General features: G+C 39.0%; 1 protein-coding gene across 1 annotated transcript; it reads left to right on the forward strand.

The window, feature by feature from the left end:
- Window positions 1–638: 638 nt before the first annotated feature.
- Window positions 639–18,001, forward strand: RUVBL1 (RuvB like AAA ATPase 1). The gene is made up of 11 exons (XM_009485021.2): window positions 639–779; window positions 1,517–1,603; window positions 2,258–2,390; window positions 6,339–6,490; window positions 7,794–7,883; window positions 8,732–8,881; window positions 10,283–10,346; window positions 11,559–11,757; window positions 13,766–13,868; window positions 17,045–17,136; window positions 17,450–18,001. The coding sequence occupies exons 1-11, from the start codon at window positions 639–641 to the stop codon at window positions 17,607–17,609; spliced, it is 1,371 nt and encodes a 456-aa protein (XP_009483296.2). The 3' UTR covers window positions 17,610–18,001.
- Window positions 18,002–21,408: the final 3,407 nt, after the last annotated feature.

Below are 21,408 nucleotides of genomic sequence, written 5' to 3' on the forward strand. Positions count from 1 at the left end.
TGAGCAACACCGAACAGGTAGGAGATCATCCTCACTCTTTCTTTGACAGAGATGGAGAAGACACCATTGGAAAGCTTCAACTTACTTTTGTAAGCTAAACCCAGCAGAGATTTTCAGAAAGCATTGCTGAGGGCTCCTGGCCCGCTATCAGCCGGCCCTGGGCAGCCCCCCAGGGAGGGGGAGAGGGCACCCGGAACACACCGAGCCGGGAGAAGCGCTGGAGGCAACCCCAAACCAGATTCAATGAAGGCAGAAGGTGTTCACGTAGATGTAGGGCCAAGAAACCTGCCGAGCAAGAACAAGCTGCTTTCCACCCCACCCCGGAGGAGCTGTGCTTGTGTGCTGTGCTGTGCTGTGCCCCAGCCCCTTCATTCCGTCCTCCCGGCCCAACTCCCCGCAGTGCCCGCACCCGGCCGAGCCCTCTGGAGGCGTCGCACACGGAAGCGGGTGGACGGACCCTAAAAATATGCGCCCCCTGTTGGTGACAGGCATGCGCCGCGTCCAATAAGTGTCGAGAGCGCCGCCACAAGGGCCAATGGCGTGGCGGGGCGGGCGGAGGCGGCCGCGCGCCGGGAGCCTTGGTAACGCGCGGGCCGCGTGTGGCGAGCGCGGGTGGTTGGGGACGGTTCTGTCTTACCATGAAGATCGAGGAGGTGAAAAGCACCTCGAAGACGCAGCGCATCGCCGCCCACAGCCATGTCAAGGGGCTGGGGCTGGACGAGAGCGGCACCGCCAAGCCGGCGGGGGCCGGGCTCGTGGGGCAGGAGAACGCGCGGGAGGTGAGCGAGGGGGGCGGCAGGGCCCGGCCGAGGCTTCCTTAGGGCTCTGCAGCCTCCGGCCCAGCTAAGGTGGAAGCCTGAGGGGCCCCGGGCGGCGCGGGGGCCAGGCCCGTTCTGTGCTGGCTGTCTTTGTAAGTCCCGTTAGTCGGTGAAAGTCTTTGCCTGGGCTCCTCCGTGTATTCTGCTGCTGTGTGAGACGCGACGGGGGCAATCAAGGCTATTCCTTACGCCGCTACTTTTTGGTATTAGCTGGTGGCAAGGGCAGGTGACTGTCTCCCGGGTTTTAGACGTAGAAATTGGGGTATGAAAGGTAATGAAACCTACCAAAAGTCAAGAGATTTGGTGCAAGTGGGGACTGGAGCTTCTTTTTCAGTCCAGTGTGGCCCTCGGCGGGTGCCTGTCGTTCTGAAAGTCAAAGCTTCATTTCCTGCTTTATTTTTAAGCGTTTATACATGCGTGCAACTCCAGGAGGGGGGAGGCAGCCTGTGCTTTTAGGTTGAGTTTTGTTGTCTGTGATTTTTTTTTTTTTCTCTAATGTCTATGTCAGATAAAACGATTGTAGGAAGTAGGTTTTTCTGATTTTGTTTCCCTTTTTGCGTGCACGAAATTGAAATCCTCTTTATTTTTAGTGGGCTCACAAAAAACTAATATTTCTAAACACACTTTTAGTAATATTGGAACAAAAGATATTATAGCAGTGCTTGTGTTAACAGTGTAAATACTTATTTAACTTACAGGCTTGTGGGGTTATAGTGGAACTAATCAAAAGTAAGAAAATGGCTGGCAGAGCTGTGCTGTTGGCAGGACCTCCTGGAACTGGCAAGGTATTATTTTCCTTTTTTGATATGAAATAAAGTATTCCCAAATCTATTTTATTTTAATTTGTTGTCAAAACCATTTTAGGGTAGTGGTTACATAATGTTTTCATGTTTTTGTCAGCAATGTATTGACATGGTTTCCTGCTTTATATTTTGATTTTTGCCCTGTCATCAACATTGGCAGTATCCAGTGGTGTGTTCAGGCATCATTAGTATGAAATCACCTCTTGTAGGTTACCAAACACATAGGTAATATGGTTTCTGAAGAAGGGTCTTAGAAGTTAATTTTATATTAAAAACCTAAATAGTTTTTGCTTTGGGTTTGGTTTTTTTTCCCTGTGCTATTTAAGGCTTTTTGCATTTGTATCAGATGTCAAATTCAAATGCCCAGTATTGTTTCTTTAAGGTATTTTATAAGTCACTTTATAAAGTCACTTTATATGTGTCTAACTTGTTTTGGGGGGGAGGAGGGTTGTTACATGCGAGAAATATATGTCAGACAGAATAGTCTTAATATTTAATTGATAGTTGATATACGGAAGGTGATATGATGAGAAAAGTTAACTTTGTGCAGAAAGAATCCTTTGTTAATTCTCATAAAAAATAATGTGTGGGGTTTTGTTTTGTTTTTTGTTTGTTTGGTTTTTTTTTTCTTTTAAGACTGCCTTGGCTTTAGCTATTGCTCAGGAACTGGGAAGTAAAGTTCCCTTTTGTCCTATGGTTGGAAGTGAGGTCTATTCCACTGAGATCAAGAAAACAGAAGTTCTAATGGAAAACTTCCGACGAGCAATTGGTAAGTTTCAGAAAAACAGAAAATTAAGTATTTGCATGATACTTATTCTGCTTTTTCCTAGTCATCTAAAAAGGAAAAACTTTTCAGTGGTCATGGTGGTTTTCAGATTATCGTATGTTCTTTTTTTCAGTGCTGATCTTAATTTAGTGAATCTTTTCCACACTTCGTGAAGTTAGGTTTTCTGTTTATAAACCATAATTTAATTGTTGTATTATGGTTTATTCTGCTGCCCTAGATTCTCCTCTCATCCTCCAGGTTCATCTCCTGGTATTGCCTGTGACTCTGAATAAAGGTGAAAGAAGAATTATTTTTAGTTTCTTACATTAGCAGAAATACTTGTAGACAGAAAAATGTTCTCTCCTTTTTATTTTAGTGATTTCACCCTACTAAGCAAACAGTCTTAATCAGGGACTCCCAAATGGCAGTGTTAGCCTGACTTAGTATTCCAGCGAGCACAAAGAAAGTTCCATGCCAACAAAATAAATGCTTTAACTTAATGTCTTCCTCGATTCTAGAGTGCTTTTACAAGCTTGATGTAAATTGGTTAAATTTGCAACATAATCTCAGTGAGTGTCTAAAATCTCTTATATGATTACTGCTGACAGCTGATAAATGCAGTTAGAAGTGGCCCTTGTTTGTACGAGGGCTAGCTAAAGATAGCCTAACTGATTTTAGTACTGAACATATTTAACAGTTCATTTTCCTGGTTTCTGTACTATGTTTCCCCTTGGACTTCATTTAAGTATTTTGTGCCAGTAAGGTGAAGAAGTCTCTCAGTTCTGCAATGAAACAAAAGTATTCCATTGACTTTTATAAGAAAGCAACTCTCAGTAGTCTCTGGTCTTCTAGTTACCATGAATCTGGCAGGGCCTGGGGGAGGGAAGCCAGAGACTGAGCAGTCTGCAATATTTCCTTGATGTGATGAAGTTCCCTGTCAGAGATTTGGAAACCTGAACCAACAGATGAAACTTATGCCATCCATGTTGTCATTCCTAGAGATAGCAGTATTTTAACTCTCTAAGGTTTAACAGCCAGCTACATTGTTCCTTCCCTGCATTCCCTGAATGTCAATAGAGAGATACTTCTAAACAAATATTGGTGTTAATGAAAGATGGAACTTCTTTTATTCCTTTCTGTTGAATTCCATGTCACATTTTCATAACACAACCTTTATTGAATATTTTTATCAGTGTAAACAAAAAAGATCGCTGAAATATTTTAAAGGACTAGTAACTACCATTTCTCATAATAGATCATTTTCCAGTCATGTTTAAATGCCCATTATGTTTTAGTTTCCCTGCCTGGTACATAAATAATTTACAAGGGTGTGTTTTTAAAAAAAAGTATTTTGTATGCACAATCCAATGTCAGCTGTGACTGGGTACAAGAGAAGCTTCAGCTGACACATCAACTAGTACCTAAAGTATTCATGTAGGGTTTTTTTGGGGGGGGGGTTATGATTCCTTATTAGCAGGTTCTGTATACATCATCTGTTGCTCATATTGTGCATTTTACTTCCAGAGGGTTTAGCCACCTCAATTTATAAAAATGATCAGGGATATTAACATCAGTTTTCTTACTACTTTTTTTTTTTTCTTGGAAACAACAGAATCTGACTGGTTTGGACCCATCCCTGTATAAGGAAACTGGGATGACTCAGAGTTTACAGAATTTTTATTGTTGGGAGTCTTTTAATAACAGACTTGAGATAGTCTCATGGCCAAGTACTGCTTGTGGTATAGCAGAGAGTTTGTAATACCTAAGAAACATAAAAGGTCAGAGTGGGAAATGAGAAGATGGAATTGTTGTATGGGTTAAAAAAAACCTCAGCTGAGAGAGATTAATCCTGTATAGAGCTTATTAGCAGCCAGCAAGGATGATGATAGTTAGTGTTAGAACTTAGTTGTAGTAAAAAATAATTACTGGAATAGCCACTTAAATAGCTTATCTGTTCCCTGTGTCTCCAAATTGTAACTGCCAGTAAATCAAAAAACCACTATTTAACTCCATGGAGTGCTATTGAACCAAAACATGAAATAGCCCACAATTGCTGCTTTAGACTTGTGCCTCTGATTTGTAAGTAGGAGATGTCTCTGAGTTCTTTTGAGAATGAAGTTTGTAGCTGATACATGCAGATTCATTTGAAAACAAAGGATAATCAGCAGCAAGTTCAAATCATCAATTACCTTTGTTCAGATAATGTTCATCTGTAAATATTTTCTACAGACACATCTATAGGAGCACGTTAGATTAGAGGCATGTTTTTTGAAGCAAATCTCTAGGTTGTCCTCGCTGACTCGGCTCTGTTTGCGTTGTGGAGCAGACTCTGAGAATGTGAATTGGATTCTTTTCAGATGAAATGCAACTGGAATATGTGCTTTAGCAGCATACAAAATGTACCCCAAACATAAATGGGCTTTCAGTTTTTCAGAGCAGAATAAAGCTCATGCTGAAAGTTTAAAAACAAAACAAAAACCAAACCTTTGAATGTCCACTTCTCAGCACCAGCAGTTCCCATATTGCTTCACATTCCTTGCATATGTAGCCTATGTGATGCAGCCTTGTCTAGGTCAGTTTTATAAGGTTCATTAATTTTTTTTGTCTGATGTTTTGGCATACCTGAAGAACTTTAAAAAAAATACTGAAATTAACTTTATATAGAACTTTTAATGTAGTGCTAAATAAGAGAAAGCAAACATTTCTTACCAAGAAATTATCATGTTATCCACAATTAACCTATTTCTCACATTTCAAATCCTAGTCTTAATTTGGGTCCAGTAGAGGGAGACAGACTCATATTTGTCAGATCTTTGTATTTCCCTATCAGCAACTCAAGATTACTGGTGAAGCGTCTGATCTATTTCAAAGCAAAATGAAAAGTTATGGAACAAGGAAAGTTTTATAAAGTCCTAATAGCCTCAGACTGGGCAGGAAGACTTCCTTATATCTTGTTACAGCCCATTCATTATTTTTGGTATGGCATGTGTGTCTCATAAAATACTTTATAGAGTCTCTTCAGATGTGGGGTCTTTGAACTTTTATGTAGTTAGAACGTCTGCATAATTGTAGCGGTGGTGGTGATGATAGTGGTTTTTCTTTGGAACAGACTAACCATAAAGCTCTTCAGCTCTATATTATTCATCAATTTAAAATAACTTAATTACAATAGTTGTAACCAGAATAGAAGATACCCAGATACTATGATGATTGCTCAACTGTCTGAAAACCAACAAAGTAAGGATGTCATTGTCAGCTATTTTCAAATAGTTTTGAATTTGCATTATAGCAGGTTCTGCTAAATTTTATCTAGCTCACCTTTTTGCTATTAACTTGAAAAATATTTTAAAATATACATTAACCTTTTCTTAATTTTATGAGGTTCTAACACAATACCTGTTAAGCATAATTTATGTTATTTTTAACTCAGTTGCTAAAATTTAAAGGTTTTTATGAAGTTACTTTTTTTCCTTCTTTTTCCTTACTTTGCAGGGCTTTTCTGATGGTACAAAAACTATGTAAAACTCGCAGTTATATTAGTGTCACTGATCTTTAGTTTGAGAAGATGAACTGTTTCTCTGACTTTAGCATAGGGGAACAAATCAAGCAAATCCCCTCTTTGAGGGACGGAAAAGAGAGAGGATACTGACATTTGCTTCGAGAACTAATAATAAAGACAGAAAGAAGATAACTTCTTAGAGTTTAGTAAACTGCTTTGCAGGTCAGAACTTGGGCTGAACTTTCGCTCTGATAACACAGGATGAATATTCTCATTTAATATTGAAGAAGAGAACAATAATTGATCTTTCTACTTCTGAAAGTAAAAAATTACCATTAAATGTAATGGAGCCTAATAATATGTTACATTCTGTTGGCAGTAATGCAGCAGACTCATGAGTGTATACCGCCATTGATTTGTGTACTGAAACTATTCTAAACAATTTCTTGCAGGGTTGAGGATTAAAGAGACCAAGGAGGTTTATGAAGGAGAAGTCACAGAACTAACTCCATGTGAGACTGAAAATCCTATGGGGGGTTATGGCAAAACCATCAGTCATGTGATTATAGGACTCAAAACTGCAAAGGGAACCAAACAGTTAAAGGTATGTATGGTAGTCTCCAAAATTTCCTTAAGTATTTCAGGTCTGCATCTTCTATTTTTAGCACTACTTATTTCCATTTCAAGCTCTTGATCCCTATCTCTGTAGAGTGGGGATGCCAGGAGGCTGTTTTCTTTTGCTAGACAACTTAAACATACATGCTCAGGAGTACGATAATCTGCTTTGTGTAGAATATTTAGATGTTGGTCTCGTCTCCTACTTACTGAAATCAGGGATAAACCCATCACTCAGTTAGAAGCCCCTGTTATTTTTCTGTTTGGCAGTACACACTTGTATGTCTTTAACAAGTTAAAGGAAAGTTTAAGCAGGAAGAGATCCTGATGCAGTTTTGCAGCATTACTAGTACCACAGAAAAATGTGCTCCATTGGGAATCCAAACTATGATCTGTCTCAGTCCATGATACGCTCACACTGACCCTGGCTATAAATGCATGTTCATGATAACAAACATATGAGAAAGGTCTTGTTTGGTTTTGTTTTCCCAATTCTCAACTGAATTTTTGAGGATGGTTTTGGGAAATCTTGCCTGCTTCGGTATAAATTGTTCTTTCTGTCACATCCCTTCTTTCTACATGGGGAGGTATGCTCTAGTGAATACTTGATTTGAACTGGAAATGGAGCTGGTATGTTGCCAGCTCAGACCCACTTTCCCTTTGTTTTCTTGTACAAGTCTCTGTCCATGTTTTTCAGTTTCCCTGTCTGTCAGAGTACGAGAGAACTGAAAGCTGTCTCTGTTGTTAAGTATCATCTTGTATTTGTTCACTCTGAAAACAAGAAAATGCAGAGCAAAAGTGAATAAACATGTACTGAGAAAAACAAAAGCATCTAACATGTATTCTACATTCACTCTCCCTCACACAGCTCTGCAGAGGATACATATTCGAGAAATCAAGTAGCATAATCCAGTGCTATAGCCAGATTTTTTACAAAAGCTTTGTTAGAAAGCAAGAGAAGTGCTGCATCCTAGGTATAGATATATTGTCACATTACACAAAGGCATACTTTGTGATAGTAACTGGTATCATTATGTTTCTGGCACTTACCATCACTTCCTTCAGATAGCAGATTTTTTTAGTAAGACAGTAAGCTCTGTGCATCTTTTTTCAGATTTATTCTCTATTGGTACTCCAAGCATTACAGCTTTATAAAATCTAGAGGTATTGTTGGGGGGAGTTGCAGTTTAATTTTGTCTGGTGGGAGTGAGCTTTAGACTAAATTTCTTTTCCTTGATTACCATAACAATATGGAACTGTTTTGACCAACTGTGATGTTGACTTGTTTCCAGCTGGACCCAAGCATATTTGAAAGCTTGCAGAAGGAGCGAGTGGAAACTGGTGATGTTATTTATATTGAAGCAAACAGCGGAGCCGTCAAGGTAAAAGAAAAGTTCTGCACTTTCATGCAGGTGTATGTATTCTTGCAGACCTTTCTCTGCCTTTGTCAGAAGGTTCTCCAATTTATTAACCTCAACTGACATGAAATGGTTACATGGAAGTTTTAAAAAGAGCCCAGTGTTTTTCTTATCTGGAGAGAAAATTCTCTCTTGCACTGAAAGAACATGGTCATCTGGTTCACAATTAAGGTCATCTGGCAAGGAAGCTATCACTGATGCTGTCTGGATGAGTTTTCTTTTCTGTGAGATCAAGACATTTTTAAGGGAAGGGGGGAAGAACCAAGCAACTTTAGTCATTTTCAGGCTGACATGTGCAGCATATTTAATCTTTCTTTTATCGCTCTGGTATTTTCTCCAAAAGATATATACGTGTAGAAGGGAATGCTGCATTAGTTAGCATTCTTTTCATATCTGATTTAGAAAGTAGTGTACAGCGATACTTGCTGTTTAATGGATGAGCATAATATTTTGTATCATATAATAAATCACCCACCTACAAAGGAGTCTCGAACAGTTCTCCCAATCTCTGGTTAATCTGCTGGATTTGTCCTTTAGCAAGAATTGCATACGGTTAAAAGAAGGGGAGAGAGAAGTGGAATATTCTTACCACTGAAAATATCAGGTGTTTTTCAACAGAGTTTTTGAGCTTTGATCAGTAGATAGGGTATGCCTGTTGCTAAGCAGGGAGTGGGGTGTCTGAATTGTCAGCTGAAGCTTTTCAGGACTGGAATTGTGAACCAAGCCCTTTTTATCAAGTTCATGTCACTCAAGGTTTTGGCACTAAAACTAATTCTATACCTGGGTTTCTTCTCTTCTTTGCTTTCTCTCAGAGGCAAGGCAGGTGTGATATCTATGCTACGGAATTTGACCTTGAAGCTGAAGAGTATGTTCCCTTGCCAAAGGGTGATGTGCACAAGAAGAAGGAAATTATTCAGGATGTCACCCTGCATGACTTGGATGTGGCCAATGCTCGACCTCAGGTATCTGACTCCACAGATGAAGTCATTACAGAAAAATTTTTTGAGGCAGATGTGATGGTTACTAGAATAATCAAGGAGATGTAGGAAGTTGAGCTGTCCTAAATTACCCCCAAAGATTCCACTATAGGAAAAGCAGTAGGTGTTACACCATGAAGGCCAGTCTGTGCCTCCTCTCTGGGGGGAGGTCATGCTGCAGTTGGCTACCTCAGTGGCCCTGCCATACAGGTTAAAGAGGCAGTTGCTAGGTTAGGATTCATGCACCTGGACATGGAATATTTATCAGAGTACATTTCCTAATACTAAGGAGAACAGTCTTATAGCCATTGCAGAGCTTCCACATGGGTATTTGGAATCTGCTACCTTCACAGTTAATGCATATTCTAGACCTAGCTCTCCCCTCCACCACTGTGTCCTATCCCCTGCAGAAAAAGGGCAGTGTGGGCTGCTCCTCTTGACCAGGAAAAGAGATTATTACTTTCTCTCCAGAAGGAAAGTCGCCTACAGATGTGAGGTAGCAGCAGCCAGATCTGCATCATTTTATTTATCGAAAGTTCTGAAAACAGATTCATTTATTCTGCTCTGTGTTTATGGTTTTGTGGCCATGAAATGGAAACTGCAAGCACTCTGATAAAAGGTCACTAAGTATTTTTGACTGTTGCAGATTCTGTTGATGTCCGTGCTTCCTTCAGACATGTTTCATAACCTCTTGTTAAATTTCCTTGTGACTTTCAGTAGAGCTCTGAACATATTGCTGCAAAAAATTGAAAACAGGTGAATTACTCCTTGCTGTATCTTAACATAAATGCAGTATTGAGGGAATTCCATCTATGTCATAAACAAAAGCCACTAACAATACAATATCTTTCTTTAGAGGCTGGCATCCCTATAGTATGATACTACAAGCCCTTAACCTACTCCATTTCAAAGTAAACATCCTTTTCCCCAACAAAATCATTTACATGATAAAAATCAAGGTGTTCAAAACTCTTAAAACTCAGCATAATTGTTCCTGTGTTTACAGGTTGAACACCTACTGTGCACGCAGGCAATCCAAGTCTCTGTGTTCCCTGAACATTTTAGTCCTTATGAGCTTCTCTGTGACAACTTTCTTAAAAGAGGATATCTCATTTTGGTTTTTTATGCTCTTCAAATGAACAAGGCTAAAGAAGGGGTGAGGAGGTAGCTAAATGATTATGTTTAGAATACTACTGCACTGAAGTGACCTAACCTTTGACAGATTATCAACCACTGCTGATATAAAGTATCAAGTTAACTGTAAGAAACAAATTCTTTAACCAATTCCTGATTTATAAAATTCTCATGGTATGAGTTCACTATGTATGAGATCACCTCACTAGGTAATGAGAACCTCATAGCTGATGTGTAACTTTCTTTTCCTAGGGTGGGCAAGACATCCTTTCTATGATGGGACAATTGATGAAGCCTAAGAAAACTGAAATTACTGGTATGAATCCTGCATGGTATTTTTAAACCGATATAACCTATATGTTTTCTGGTTAGAAAAGGATTAAAACCAGGGTTATTCATGTACTGTCTTTAAATGAATGCCTACGTAGTATTTATTCATAAATATTCAGATTTCAAAAAGCAGTGATGCAGCTGCTAGAACTGCAATGGCTGGAAATAATACAACATGTTACTGTTTCACAGATAGAGTGATAAAATACATACTGTACTCTGGACCTATCTTCCTGGGGAGAAAGAGGTTAGAATGCTAGTGCCATCCCCCTGTCTCAAAACACTCCTGCCAGAGAGTGTGAGGTTCACGCTTTGACAAAGAGCCAAACTGAACAACAACCAAAACAAAAAAAAATCTAAAAAATGTCATTAAGATGCATGCTTATGTGAAGCAACCGTACTGAATTTCTGCAGAGCTAGAAAAATGACTTCTTAAGCCTCTAACCTTGGTTTGGTTTAGACACCTCTATAGCAGCTGTCTGTTGACTTGATGCTCCAAGTGCACTGCTGCTCTTCCTACCTACAGATCATTGGAAGAAAAAAAAAAGATCTACAGAAAGATCTATTCTTCTTTTTGCTTTGAAAGAAATGATGTTTCAGTAAGTGACTATCTAAATTTAGATCAAAGTCTATTTCAATACCTAACTTGAATGGCGGTCTTTTGAAGTATTTCGTCTGTTCCAGAGGTCACTTTGCTTATTCTAATGTCAGATTTATTGATGTAACATCTTGCATAGCTTGGAGATCCATATGTTCACAGAAATTTATATAGCCCTATTTTTTTGTTATTAAACACAACTTCTTTGCTGAAATACAGTAGCAATATTTTATTCCTTCAGTGATGTTCTTTTCAGCCATGCTTGGAAACTTTAAGTTTCGTGTTTTAAACTGAGGTTTGACTAACTTCCCCCCACAAACTCCCCAAACCCACAAATACCATAGTTTTTCACACGCCATGTGAGGGGACAGACTACCCCAGTTAAGTGCTAGAAGTTCATTTTAGAAATACTTCGTTGCACAGATGTCTCCCCAATACACTAGGGAATGCCACAGAATTTTAGTGTTACAGAGATTTTTCCCCGTGGCAGTAAGATACCAAACCATGAAAAAGTTCAAGGAGAATTTTCCTTGCTTTAAGCCTTTCATACAGACCTGTAGTTCACTAGCAGAACAACTAACTGTTTCTTTTTGTTCTCAGACAAACTTCGAGGAGAGATAAATAAGGTGGTAAATAAATACATCGATCAAGGCATCGCAGAGCTAGTCCCAGGTGTACTCTTCGTAGATGAAGTTCACATGCTGGATATTGAATGTTTCACGTACCTGCACCGAGCACTGGAGTCTTCTATTTCCCCCATTGTCATCTTTGCTTCCAATCGAGGAAACTGCGTTATCAGGTATGTCTAAAGTTGAATTCCCCAGTTTGCATTGGTCCATAAACCCTGGAATTAGCTGTATCAGCAGAGTTACAATCTTTGAAGGCGTTTGTCTCTGATAATGACATCTGTGATAATCCCTGGGTTACAAGCTGCATCAGTGCTCAAGAACTGCTTGTGAGCTTCATGATGGGACAGGCATTTAATGCCAGGCTGACTGAGCTAAAGCAGCGTGGAATTCCTCCTTTTATTTCCACTGACACATCCCTCTTTCTCTAACAGCTTCTGAATTTCCTGGATGATATGTAACAATTACCTTTCTCGTTGGATACCTCACCACATCTGTTGCTTGCACATTAGGGACGTCAAAAGCACCAGGGCTACAAACCTCTAATATTGTAGTTTCCTGCTTCTTCTGGATGATTTTGCTGTTTGCTATCCTCATTGCATCAGACTTTGTTCTTATTGTTAAAGCCTGTCGCAGTTCAACCTCTCCCTACCCTTCGTTATTTCCTACTGTGTTGGTCTGGCTTCTTGTGATTCTTTGGTCTTGCCAACTAACTTGTTTTTCATCTCCACTCCAGTTCGTGCCTCCACTTCAATATTTTGCACCCACACAATGCATTCTTTGCATGTTCAGTAAAAGTCCTCTCCTCTTTCAGATTCTTCCTTAAGTTCTACTGCTCATTTGTGGTCTAGGTCTAATTATGTCTAAACAAGCTGTCATTAGCAATGATTGCTACTCTTTAAATTGATTTAATTCAGCTGTGTAATCAGCTATTCCTTTCCCTTTTAGTGGCTCATCTGGTATTAATCTTTCTCTGCTTGCATTCCTTAGAAGTTAAGGTGCTAAGCCCTTCAAAAATGTTTAAGGTGGACATTGCAGTGCTCTCTTTGCAAAGGCATAAAAAGGCTGCCTTGTAAAAGTAGAGCAAATAGATATCTGTCAGTGTGGATTCACTGCAGATCTTGTTACAGAAAAACTGTGATTTAAGAAAGGAAGATTTCCATAGAATAGTTGTGTCTAATATTCCTAAATTAATCCTTAAAAGCAAGCTCTTAACTGTATACTACTGTCTCAAGTAGTTAGCGATGCTCTGATTTGTCTGCTGATGGCTCTTAAAAGGGTCAAGGAAAATGTAATTGTATAGTATAGTTGATTCTGTAACCTCATAAGAGAAGGAATCACTTCAAAGGGGAGAACACCATCTACTCGAGTACAGCGGATGATTGCAGGGCATTTTGATTCATTTCCCAAGGGGGACCATGGCCAAAGCTGCTGCGCCTGTATATTAGCGCTGAACTTGAAATGTAGTTCTCTACCAGCACTTCACTGTTTTTACCTGAAATCTCTATAGATCTCAGGAAATCTGGGTATCTTTCAATCTTGACTTCACAGCAAATTGTGGTGGTCTCAGAAAACCAAGTAGATGTGTCTGCAGCCTTTGCTGTTGGGTGTTGTACATCAAACAAATAAAATGGTTGGGGTCTAGATCCTGCTCTGTCCTTCATGTGCAGACCTCCACTTCTCAATTTGCTGGATTGCAAGCATGGAATGTAAACCACTGCAGTATTCACTGGAAGGACTGGGGGAAGGATTGAACAGAGTAACGGCTTATTCAGCAAGAGAGGATGTTCTCCAAATGGATGCCAGTGTATATAGTTTCTACTGATACTGCTAAACAACTTAGTAAGAATGATTTGTTCCTTGCTGGAAGATACTTTGGAACATTAGATAAGACTGTGTTGTAAGATACAATGCAGGGAAACATGAAGGAAAGCACCACCTGTAAGTATTTTTGAGTGGCATGTTTAAGAACTCCAGAAATGGTATTTGTTTCCCTTGGGCTGTTCAGTATGAACTTCAGACTGGAATGGTTCCTGTCTCTATCTGGGAAGTGAGTCTCTATGGGAAGACACAAGAATTGTGAACTAGTAGATGTGTAGTCACTTCCAACTAATTTTAGTAAAATCAATGTACTGAACTCAGAATAGTATCTGATCTCTTTCTGTTTGGTTTCTCCTTTAGAGGCACCGAGGATGTAGTGTCTCCTCATGGAATACCACTGGACCTGCTGGATAGAGTGATGATTATCCGAACCATGCTGTATACCCCCCAAGAAATGAAGCAGGTATGCACAGCATTTTAAGAGAAATTCTAAAAAGTCCCTGGAGTTATAGTCTATCGGGATGACTGCTATGTCTCTGTATATTCTGTTACTATAGAGCTGTTTGACACTTTGTGGTCACCAGGGCTTGTGCCAGAAAGCTTACCACTTCCTAAATGCTTGCTGCTTTAGTAACCATTTACTGTAAGCTGGCTAAAATTGTGCATGCAATTTCTCTGTCTGATTTCCACCCACTGATGTGTTGTACTGGTAAGCATATCTAGAGCTGAAAGTGCCATCTCACTTGCAGGAAGTAGCACGGATTGCTAGCTGACCTTACCTCTTGCACAGATGCGCTTAACATAGAGTTGGCAGGTTCCAGCAGGTAGTGCTTTTTCAGTTTGTATGAGATGAAGGGCCACGTTTTGGGACCTTTGATCCCAGACCTCAGGCTGTTCCTTCACATAAGAGATGAGAGGCATTGAGCAATGCAACTTCATGCACTGCATTTTTGTCTCTATGCCCTGTGGTACAGCTTTAACCTACTAGGACTGTCTCCTGAAACTGGGAGGATTTTCATGCTCCTAGTCAAGTTTGGAAATGTAAGCACAGTAAGTGTTGCAGAGATATGCTTCTGAATGCCTGAAACTTTTCCTGTGGGGCCATCACAATGTATTGTGTATCGATTATAATGCTTGGGTGCCATTATGATGCATCGTGTCAAAGATCCCCCTCATTAGCGTCTCAATGCTGTGAAGTGACACAATGCAGAAGACATTACGGTTTATCATGTCAATTCTTTGTATTATGTAAGAGATAGTGTCAATGGAGGAGAGCGTTGTCACGAGATAATAGTCTCCTGCTGCTGGATAAGTGCCAAGGTGAAGACGAGGCATTTATCGAATATAAACGTAGAGGCAAAGCTTCATTTCCCTCGGTTTGAGGAGCTTTTCACATACGGCTGTTGTGAGCCATTCTCAGGATGATTTTTTTTTATACTTAAAAGGACACTTTAAAGGATTATGGTATAGATTACAGTAGAAGCAGCCCAGTGATTTAATAATATGGTTATGTTTTGTCTGTATACAAAACAAATTTTAAAGCATGACTTTTACTCAGTCTGGAGATGTTAAAGACTGTTGTCTGGACTTCCCTATACTGTATGTGAATTTTGTGTAGTTAGGGTAGTAGGAGTATGTACTCTGAGTTACTTTTTGTTGAGGTTGCTATATATAATACCTGCTTAGTGTGCTGTATTATCATGCAGATAATATACCGTTAAAGAGCTCATTTCTGAAGTGTTGATTTTCAGAAGAGCTAGGTAAGTGCTGTGATTTCCACTCTCCCCAGGGGTGAGGGAAAGGAAGTGTTTACAGTAGCATTTCCTAAAGCTAAAAATGGAGTCCAGACATTATGTCCCATAAATCATGTTCCCATAGTCAGATAATCTCATCTTCCCTTAAATTAAGGCTTGTGAATGACTTCTCTTGGGAGAAGAGGAGGAGCTATTACACTTAACTTTGGTTTCTAACTAAATACAGTTGAGGGGGTTTAAAAATAAGACATCCATAAATTTATTTCCCTATTTTTGCTCCCACTTTTCTTTCATGCTAGGAAGAGGTTTTCACTGCTGATGTTTGTGTGACACTCTTTGCCTTGGCCTTTCACAATTGATTTGTTTATCAGCACAAGAATTGTCCATTTATCTACTGGAAGTTTGTTCATAACCAGTTAAAAATCTTTGTGTTGATAAAGTAGAAATCCCATTGTGTAGCTCTGCTCTGAGAGCAAGACCCACAGTTACCTTAGTGCAACCAGAATAGGGAGAAAATCCACTTTTATGCATATTTGAGTCAGGTATTGTTGTAATCTAACTTTTTTGCATATGTGCCTGCTGTTAGATAGTAGAGGTTATAACCTGTACTTTTTGTTCCTAATGTATTTTGCCTGATAAACACTTCTTTTCCTATTTCATAGCAACTTATTTATATATGTATTTGCTGGGTTAATGGTTTGGGCCTCAATTCTTCAGTAAGGTTCTACTAAGTTGCTAGATAAAAAGTGATTTTAAAAAAAAAGTTGTTAAAGATGTAGCATTCAAGATACCTTATTTCTAGAACAGGAAGAGTAAAGTAGCAGTATGTGAATGAATGCAAAGTGATGTTTGAGTGATCTAAAAGATAGAAAAAATCTTCAATTTGAAATCGCAATTTGCAGCAGCACTTTCAATATTCAGTATTAATATCTTAGCACAACTTCCTGCCATTTCAAGCCCCTCTCTTTTACTCTGTTCCCTACCCTGACTACCCTAGCGCACTTTTATGGCTTTAATTTAAACGAGTGCTTCTTGATATCTTGTTTACAAAGCTGCCAAAGTGAAAAATACCTGTATTATATAAGGCTTGCAGTTCCAGAGTTATCTCAGCACTACAACACAACATCATTATCCAGTCTGCCCCTTATCACTCAGCTGGCAATACGGACTACCGAGAGACTTGTGCCACTTTTGTTACAGCTTTATATGCTCAGGCTTATTAGTGATATCTTGCTCTCCAACTTTGTAAAGATCTTCCAACTGGTACGAGCCTGAGACTGTTCTTGAAAGATTAGATTCTTCTTAGTGATTTTTTTTTTTTTTTTTCTTCTTGCAGGAATAGGTGAATCATAGAAAGTAACTTTTTGATTTATTTTACTATCTACTTGTCAATTGAATAAAAAGCGTGTTGTGAGCTGGTAAGGAAAGGGCGTAGCTTTCTGCAGGGCTTTTTGGAGGGCTCTGCTGTATAGCAGCAATGATACACTGCAAAATTTAGTAACTAACTGGTGTAGCTGTCCACAAGACTCCAGCTGTCACTTACTTTCTGCATACTTTTTCTGTTTTCTTGTATAAGTTCTCATATTCTGCTCCTTGTTAGTCGATGTACTTTGGTAACCACGCAGAATTATCATGAAGGGCTAGTAGTCCAGATGTGTTACTTTACCTGCCTTTTGTGATAATCAGTTTTTCAACATTATATTTGCCTATTCAAAGACTTAGAATTCTAGCTTAGAGGTAAGTTACACTAGGATAACTTTCCATACCATCTCATTTTATAGCATGTCTCATCTCTAAGCTGACAGAGTTTCCAGATAGTAAGCTAAGTAGTGTAGTATGCTAATTGTTTGGGCTGGTACCTCACTTAACTCATTCATCCCAACAGATCATAAAACTTCGTGCTCAGACAGAAGGAATTAATATTAGTGAAGAAGCTCTAAACCATTTAGGGGAAATTGGTACCAAGACAACCTTAAGGTAAGTTGAGTGTAGTTGGCTTTCTCTTAAGTATGGCTGGGTCTAAAAACACTGTAGGATAACTCACTCTTGCAAGTGAGACAACCCTCTCCCATACAATAACGGGGTCTATTAAGAACAGTGCTAACATTAAAAAAGGGTGGTAATCCTCTTCTTTCGTCCTTTAAGGAATGTATGTGCTGGAGGGTCTTGCAGACTTTTTATACTGCTGATAGAGCTGTGTGTTTCCTAACAAATCTCCCACCCCTACATATATTCAGTTCACTGGTATGCACTGAATTGTAATTATTCATCCATCTCTGTTTGATCACAGGTATGCTGTGCAGTTACTGACCCCAGCTAACCTGCTTGCCAAGATTAATGGGAAAGACAGCATTGAGAAAGAGCATATTGAAGAAATAAATGAACTTTTCTATGATGCCAAATCCTCAGCAAAAATCTTGGCTGATCAACAGGAGAAGTACATGAAATGAAGAGCTTATCATGTTAGATGCTTTGAAGTGGCTTTAACCCTTGCCCAGGACTGGCTTAATTACTGAATGACAAATGTTAATGGCTTGTCTCTTTTGGGACTGAAAAATATTTAAATGTTGGACTGCTTTGTCAGGCCAGAATTAGCTATCAAGTGTTCCTATTTCATTATCAACAATAAGAAACTTCATGATGTCTGTGTAACATCTTAGTCTCCCTTTTATGAGTATATCTATGAAACGAATAGCTCTTGACCTATCGGGTTTTGTCTTTAGATTTCATTACAGAAAAGCTCTAACTGAAGTTGATGCTTAAGAACAGTCTATTTTCTTTATGAATGTTGTTTTAAAATAGTTTCCTTTTACAGATGAGAACTTTTTTTTTTTTGAATCAGAGTTTGTCTGAAGTGCTTTATAATAAAATATTTCAAGAATATTGGAAGCTTGCGTGTGTTTGCCCTGGGTGTTGACCTGCCTAAAGAAACAGTCAAAATAGGTTGGAATTAACAAAGCCAAATATGAGTAAAATGGATTGACAACACAAAAATAGATCTACAGCAAAGGAAAAAAAAAAAGTAATGTGACCTTTTTAAAGTTTTTTACTCTTTTGTAGGTCTTGGTTTTTATTTTCTGAAGACTTCTTTGGAGAATGCAGAAATACATAAGAGTAATTATTTGGCCCTATTTAAAGCCTTTCTTCCAAAGTAACTTATCCTTTGTTTGTGTTTTCTTAAAGCAGGTTAAATAAATTGCTTTCCATCATGGTTAGCTATGTTTTCACTATGATCTGTCACCACTTTCTTGATCCCCCAGGATCAGAAAAAAATGGCAAACTAAAAATGTATGAATATTCATAGATAAAAGTGAAAGTTAGCAGAATAATAGTGAAAAGAATAACCCAATAATTACGGTTTGAAATCCTGCTCTGCATGGACTTTGTATGAACTTAGCTTTAGTCTCTTGCTCACAAAATGCGCTTCCTTGTTTTATAAAGCGTGGATACTTGATTGCTTCACAGCACTCTGAGGATAAATGATTTAAAGATTAAGATCCTTGTTAACACTGAAATACAAATCTATGTAACAATGTAAATAGATGAACTAGGAAAAAAAAGAAGCTTTATAAAGTGACTAACCTCACATGCTTTATTAGAACCTTTAGTGATTTAAAACACTTTATGTACACTTATTTAAACCAGCGTCGTTCTTAGGTTAGGTGGGAAGGGAAGAAATAATAACTTGTCACAGGAGCCCAGTTTTAAATACCCTTTTTCTTTTTTAGCAGCTGCAAAGTGGAGAAGATAAGTGTTCAATTAATACTTTTAGCTCATCAAAAATACTAATCCACGTTCCTAAATGAGAAGCTTTCTGACAAGTACCAAACATACAGCTACTAAGCCTTCTATGAGTCCTTCACAGAAAGTCATTGGTTCCTCACACTGGGAGAATCTCAGTAGTACTTGCATTACACAGACACTGGCAATTGCTTTTTTTTTTCTTCCTAAAAAAGGTAAAAAGCACCTCTGTTATTAATTTTGCTTTCCTAAGAGGTTTTCTTTTAAGAGTTCCTGGTAGTTAGAGAAGCTAAAATGATCACAGACCCGTAGCATGTATGTTTATATAAAATACATTTATGTGGCCTAATTGATATATATCAAATATAACAAAGCTTCCTTGTTACATCGTAGAATTCTGGCTTCTAAAACTAATGTGTAAGCTCAGTCATCATCTTTTTGGGGAAGGAATTCAGCTGCTAAAAACCTCTGTCCTCACCCCCATATGCTCTAGAGGCTTGTCTCTTCCTTGCGCTGAAGTGCTGTTTGTGGAAATTGCTAATGATTTTTCCACTCCAAAAAATGTGGACTGGACAGCAGAGACTGCTGGGGGAAAAAAAGCAGACCTGGAAGGAAGCTGGATGGTTTGGATTTAATAATGTTTTGATCACATTCTGCCATCTCAGTCATGTGAAAACCTGTCCCATTCTTCAAAGTAAAATGCAGTATTCTGTCAGCCAACCCTAATTAGCTTTTGTATTTTAAATAATCTATCTACTCCTTTCTCTACATCTGCCACTAAACAGTAGTGACAGATATTTAATGAATGATTTTTGTTTTATCTGTGAATATTTTTGGCCAAGGAGCAATCCTGCTTTCAAACCTAAAAACCCTATCTATTACTGACTCCAAATGAATAAAGATTGCATTCAGCTAATTTTCACAGTGCTTATAAAATCTCTTTTTACTGCAGCAGGATGGCATGTTCTGTTTTAGTGCTATGGCACGATGGAAAGAGACCCAGTGAATTAAGCTGCTGCATGGTCAAAATTGAACCTTTTTTTCTGTTGCAGTTTGAAACTCCTTCTTGGCAACGATGAATGTTACTTAAGAATGTAAGTATCATCTTTCTTTGTGTTTTCTGAAATATCTAACTGATCAATTTAGAAAGAAGTTTAAATAAGCCCTAAATAATTCTGAATGGCAGAACTGTTCAAAGTCCCAGTCAATGTTTGATGGCATTGGCTTTTTACTGAGAAATTCAGCTCTGTTCACACAGCAGCAAAAGCAGTGAAGGGTGGTGCCTCCTAGTGAACTCTTAAGACCAGCGTTCCCACTGCCTACATTGGCACGAGAGAGCAGAAACTTGTTTCTTCTTTGGTAAACCAATTCTTTCTTCGCTTACAAAATGTTCTTTATAAAAATTCAAGCTCTGTAAAACTGGGAATATCTGTTCTCATAAGTAGCAAAACAAGTGATTCTCTGTAAAACTCAAGCTGGATAGCCTACCAGACGTCAGATATCAAGCAAAGACCTAGGAAGAAGTGAACTGTGTGCCAGACACTGGAAATTAGCAGTTCCATCTGACCCTAGTTTCATAGCTGACTTCATGACTGATGGTGCCTGTCACTTGAGCCCGACTGCAGGTACAGCAGTGTACTTTAGGAGGAAAACAAGATCTCAAAATACACATGGGGGGAAAGCAGCAGCAATCAATCTAAATTGGCCTTTTTCCCAAACCTTGGGCAGTTAAAAACGAAGTCGTCATTACTTCATGATGTAAGACCATCCACATCTGCCAAGTTAGCCACAGCCACCGCTCTGTGGCAGAGCGGTGGCTGGTACCAAACAATCCCCAGAAAGGAGCAAGAACCCTTCTAATGGGCAATGCCGGAATTAGGTGCGGGGTGTGCACAGGAGGGGTCGTTGTTACCTGCCGACGTGCTCCTCCTGAACCCTCGGTTCTGCCACTGAAGGACTTGACTCGGTGCAAATCAGCTCATGACAAGAAGGGCCTCACTTTTCTCTTCTGCACGTTAATGTCCGTACAGCAGCAAATGAGCCCCTGCCTCATCTCTGACCGTGCACCGGTTCTGGAGAGCTCTCTCCCGAGAGTGCCATCTCTCTAATGGCCATTAAGTGTCTACAAAAGACCTAAAGCTGTGATATAAAGGGAAAATCCTTCTACGCTAAATGGTGAGCGAATGTTTATCTAGCCTATTAAGTGACGTCCAGCAGACTTATTGGTGTCAAAGCTTTGCCCATGAAAATAGTCTTTCATATTACTGATAAAAATAGTTCTGTTGAAAGAATCACTGCACCATGTACAATAGCTACTGATGAAGGATCTTTAAAAAAAATAGAAATACTTATTTGACACAAAGCTGCCTCTTGAAGTGGGAAGGCACATGCAGCAAGGAACATTCCCACCAAATATGTTTGGTTATTAATATTAAATGTGAAAGAACAAACTATTATTTTAATTCTTTTCTTCCTATTTTCCACAAAGGTTGAACTTAATGCATTAAT

Source organism: Pelecanus crispus, chromosome 7 (assembly GCF_030463565.1).
Source record: "Pelecanus crispus isolate bPelCri1 chromosome 7, bPelCri1.pri, whole genome shotgun sequence".
NCBI classification, from domain to species: Eukaryota; Metazoa; Chordata; class Aves; order Pelecaniformes; family Pelecanidae; genus Pelecanus; species Pelecanus crispus.

Coding starts and splice junctions, on each gene's coding strand:
- RUVBL1 (XM_009485021.2), top strand. CDS start 639: ATGAAGATCGAGGAGGTGAAAAGCACCTCGAAGACGCAGCGCATCGCC. Junction 1,604..2,257: donor GACCTCCTGGAACTGGCAAG/GTATTATTTTCC, acceptor TTTTCTTTTAAG/ACTGCCTTGGCTTTAGCTAT. Junction 8,882..10,282: donor TGGCCAATGCTCGACCTCAG/GTATCTGACTCC, acceptor TTCTTTTCCTAG/GGTGGGCAAGACATCCTTTC.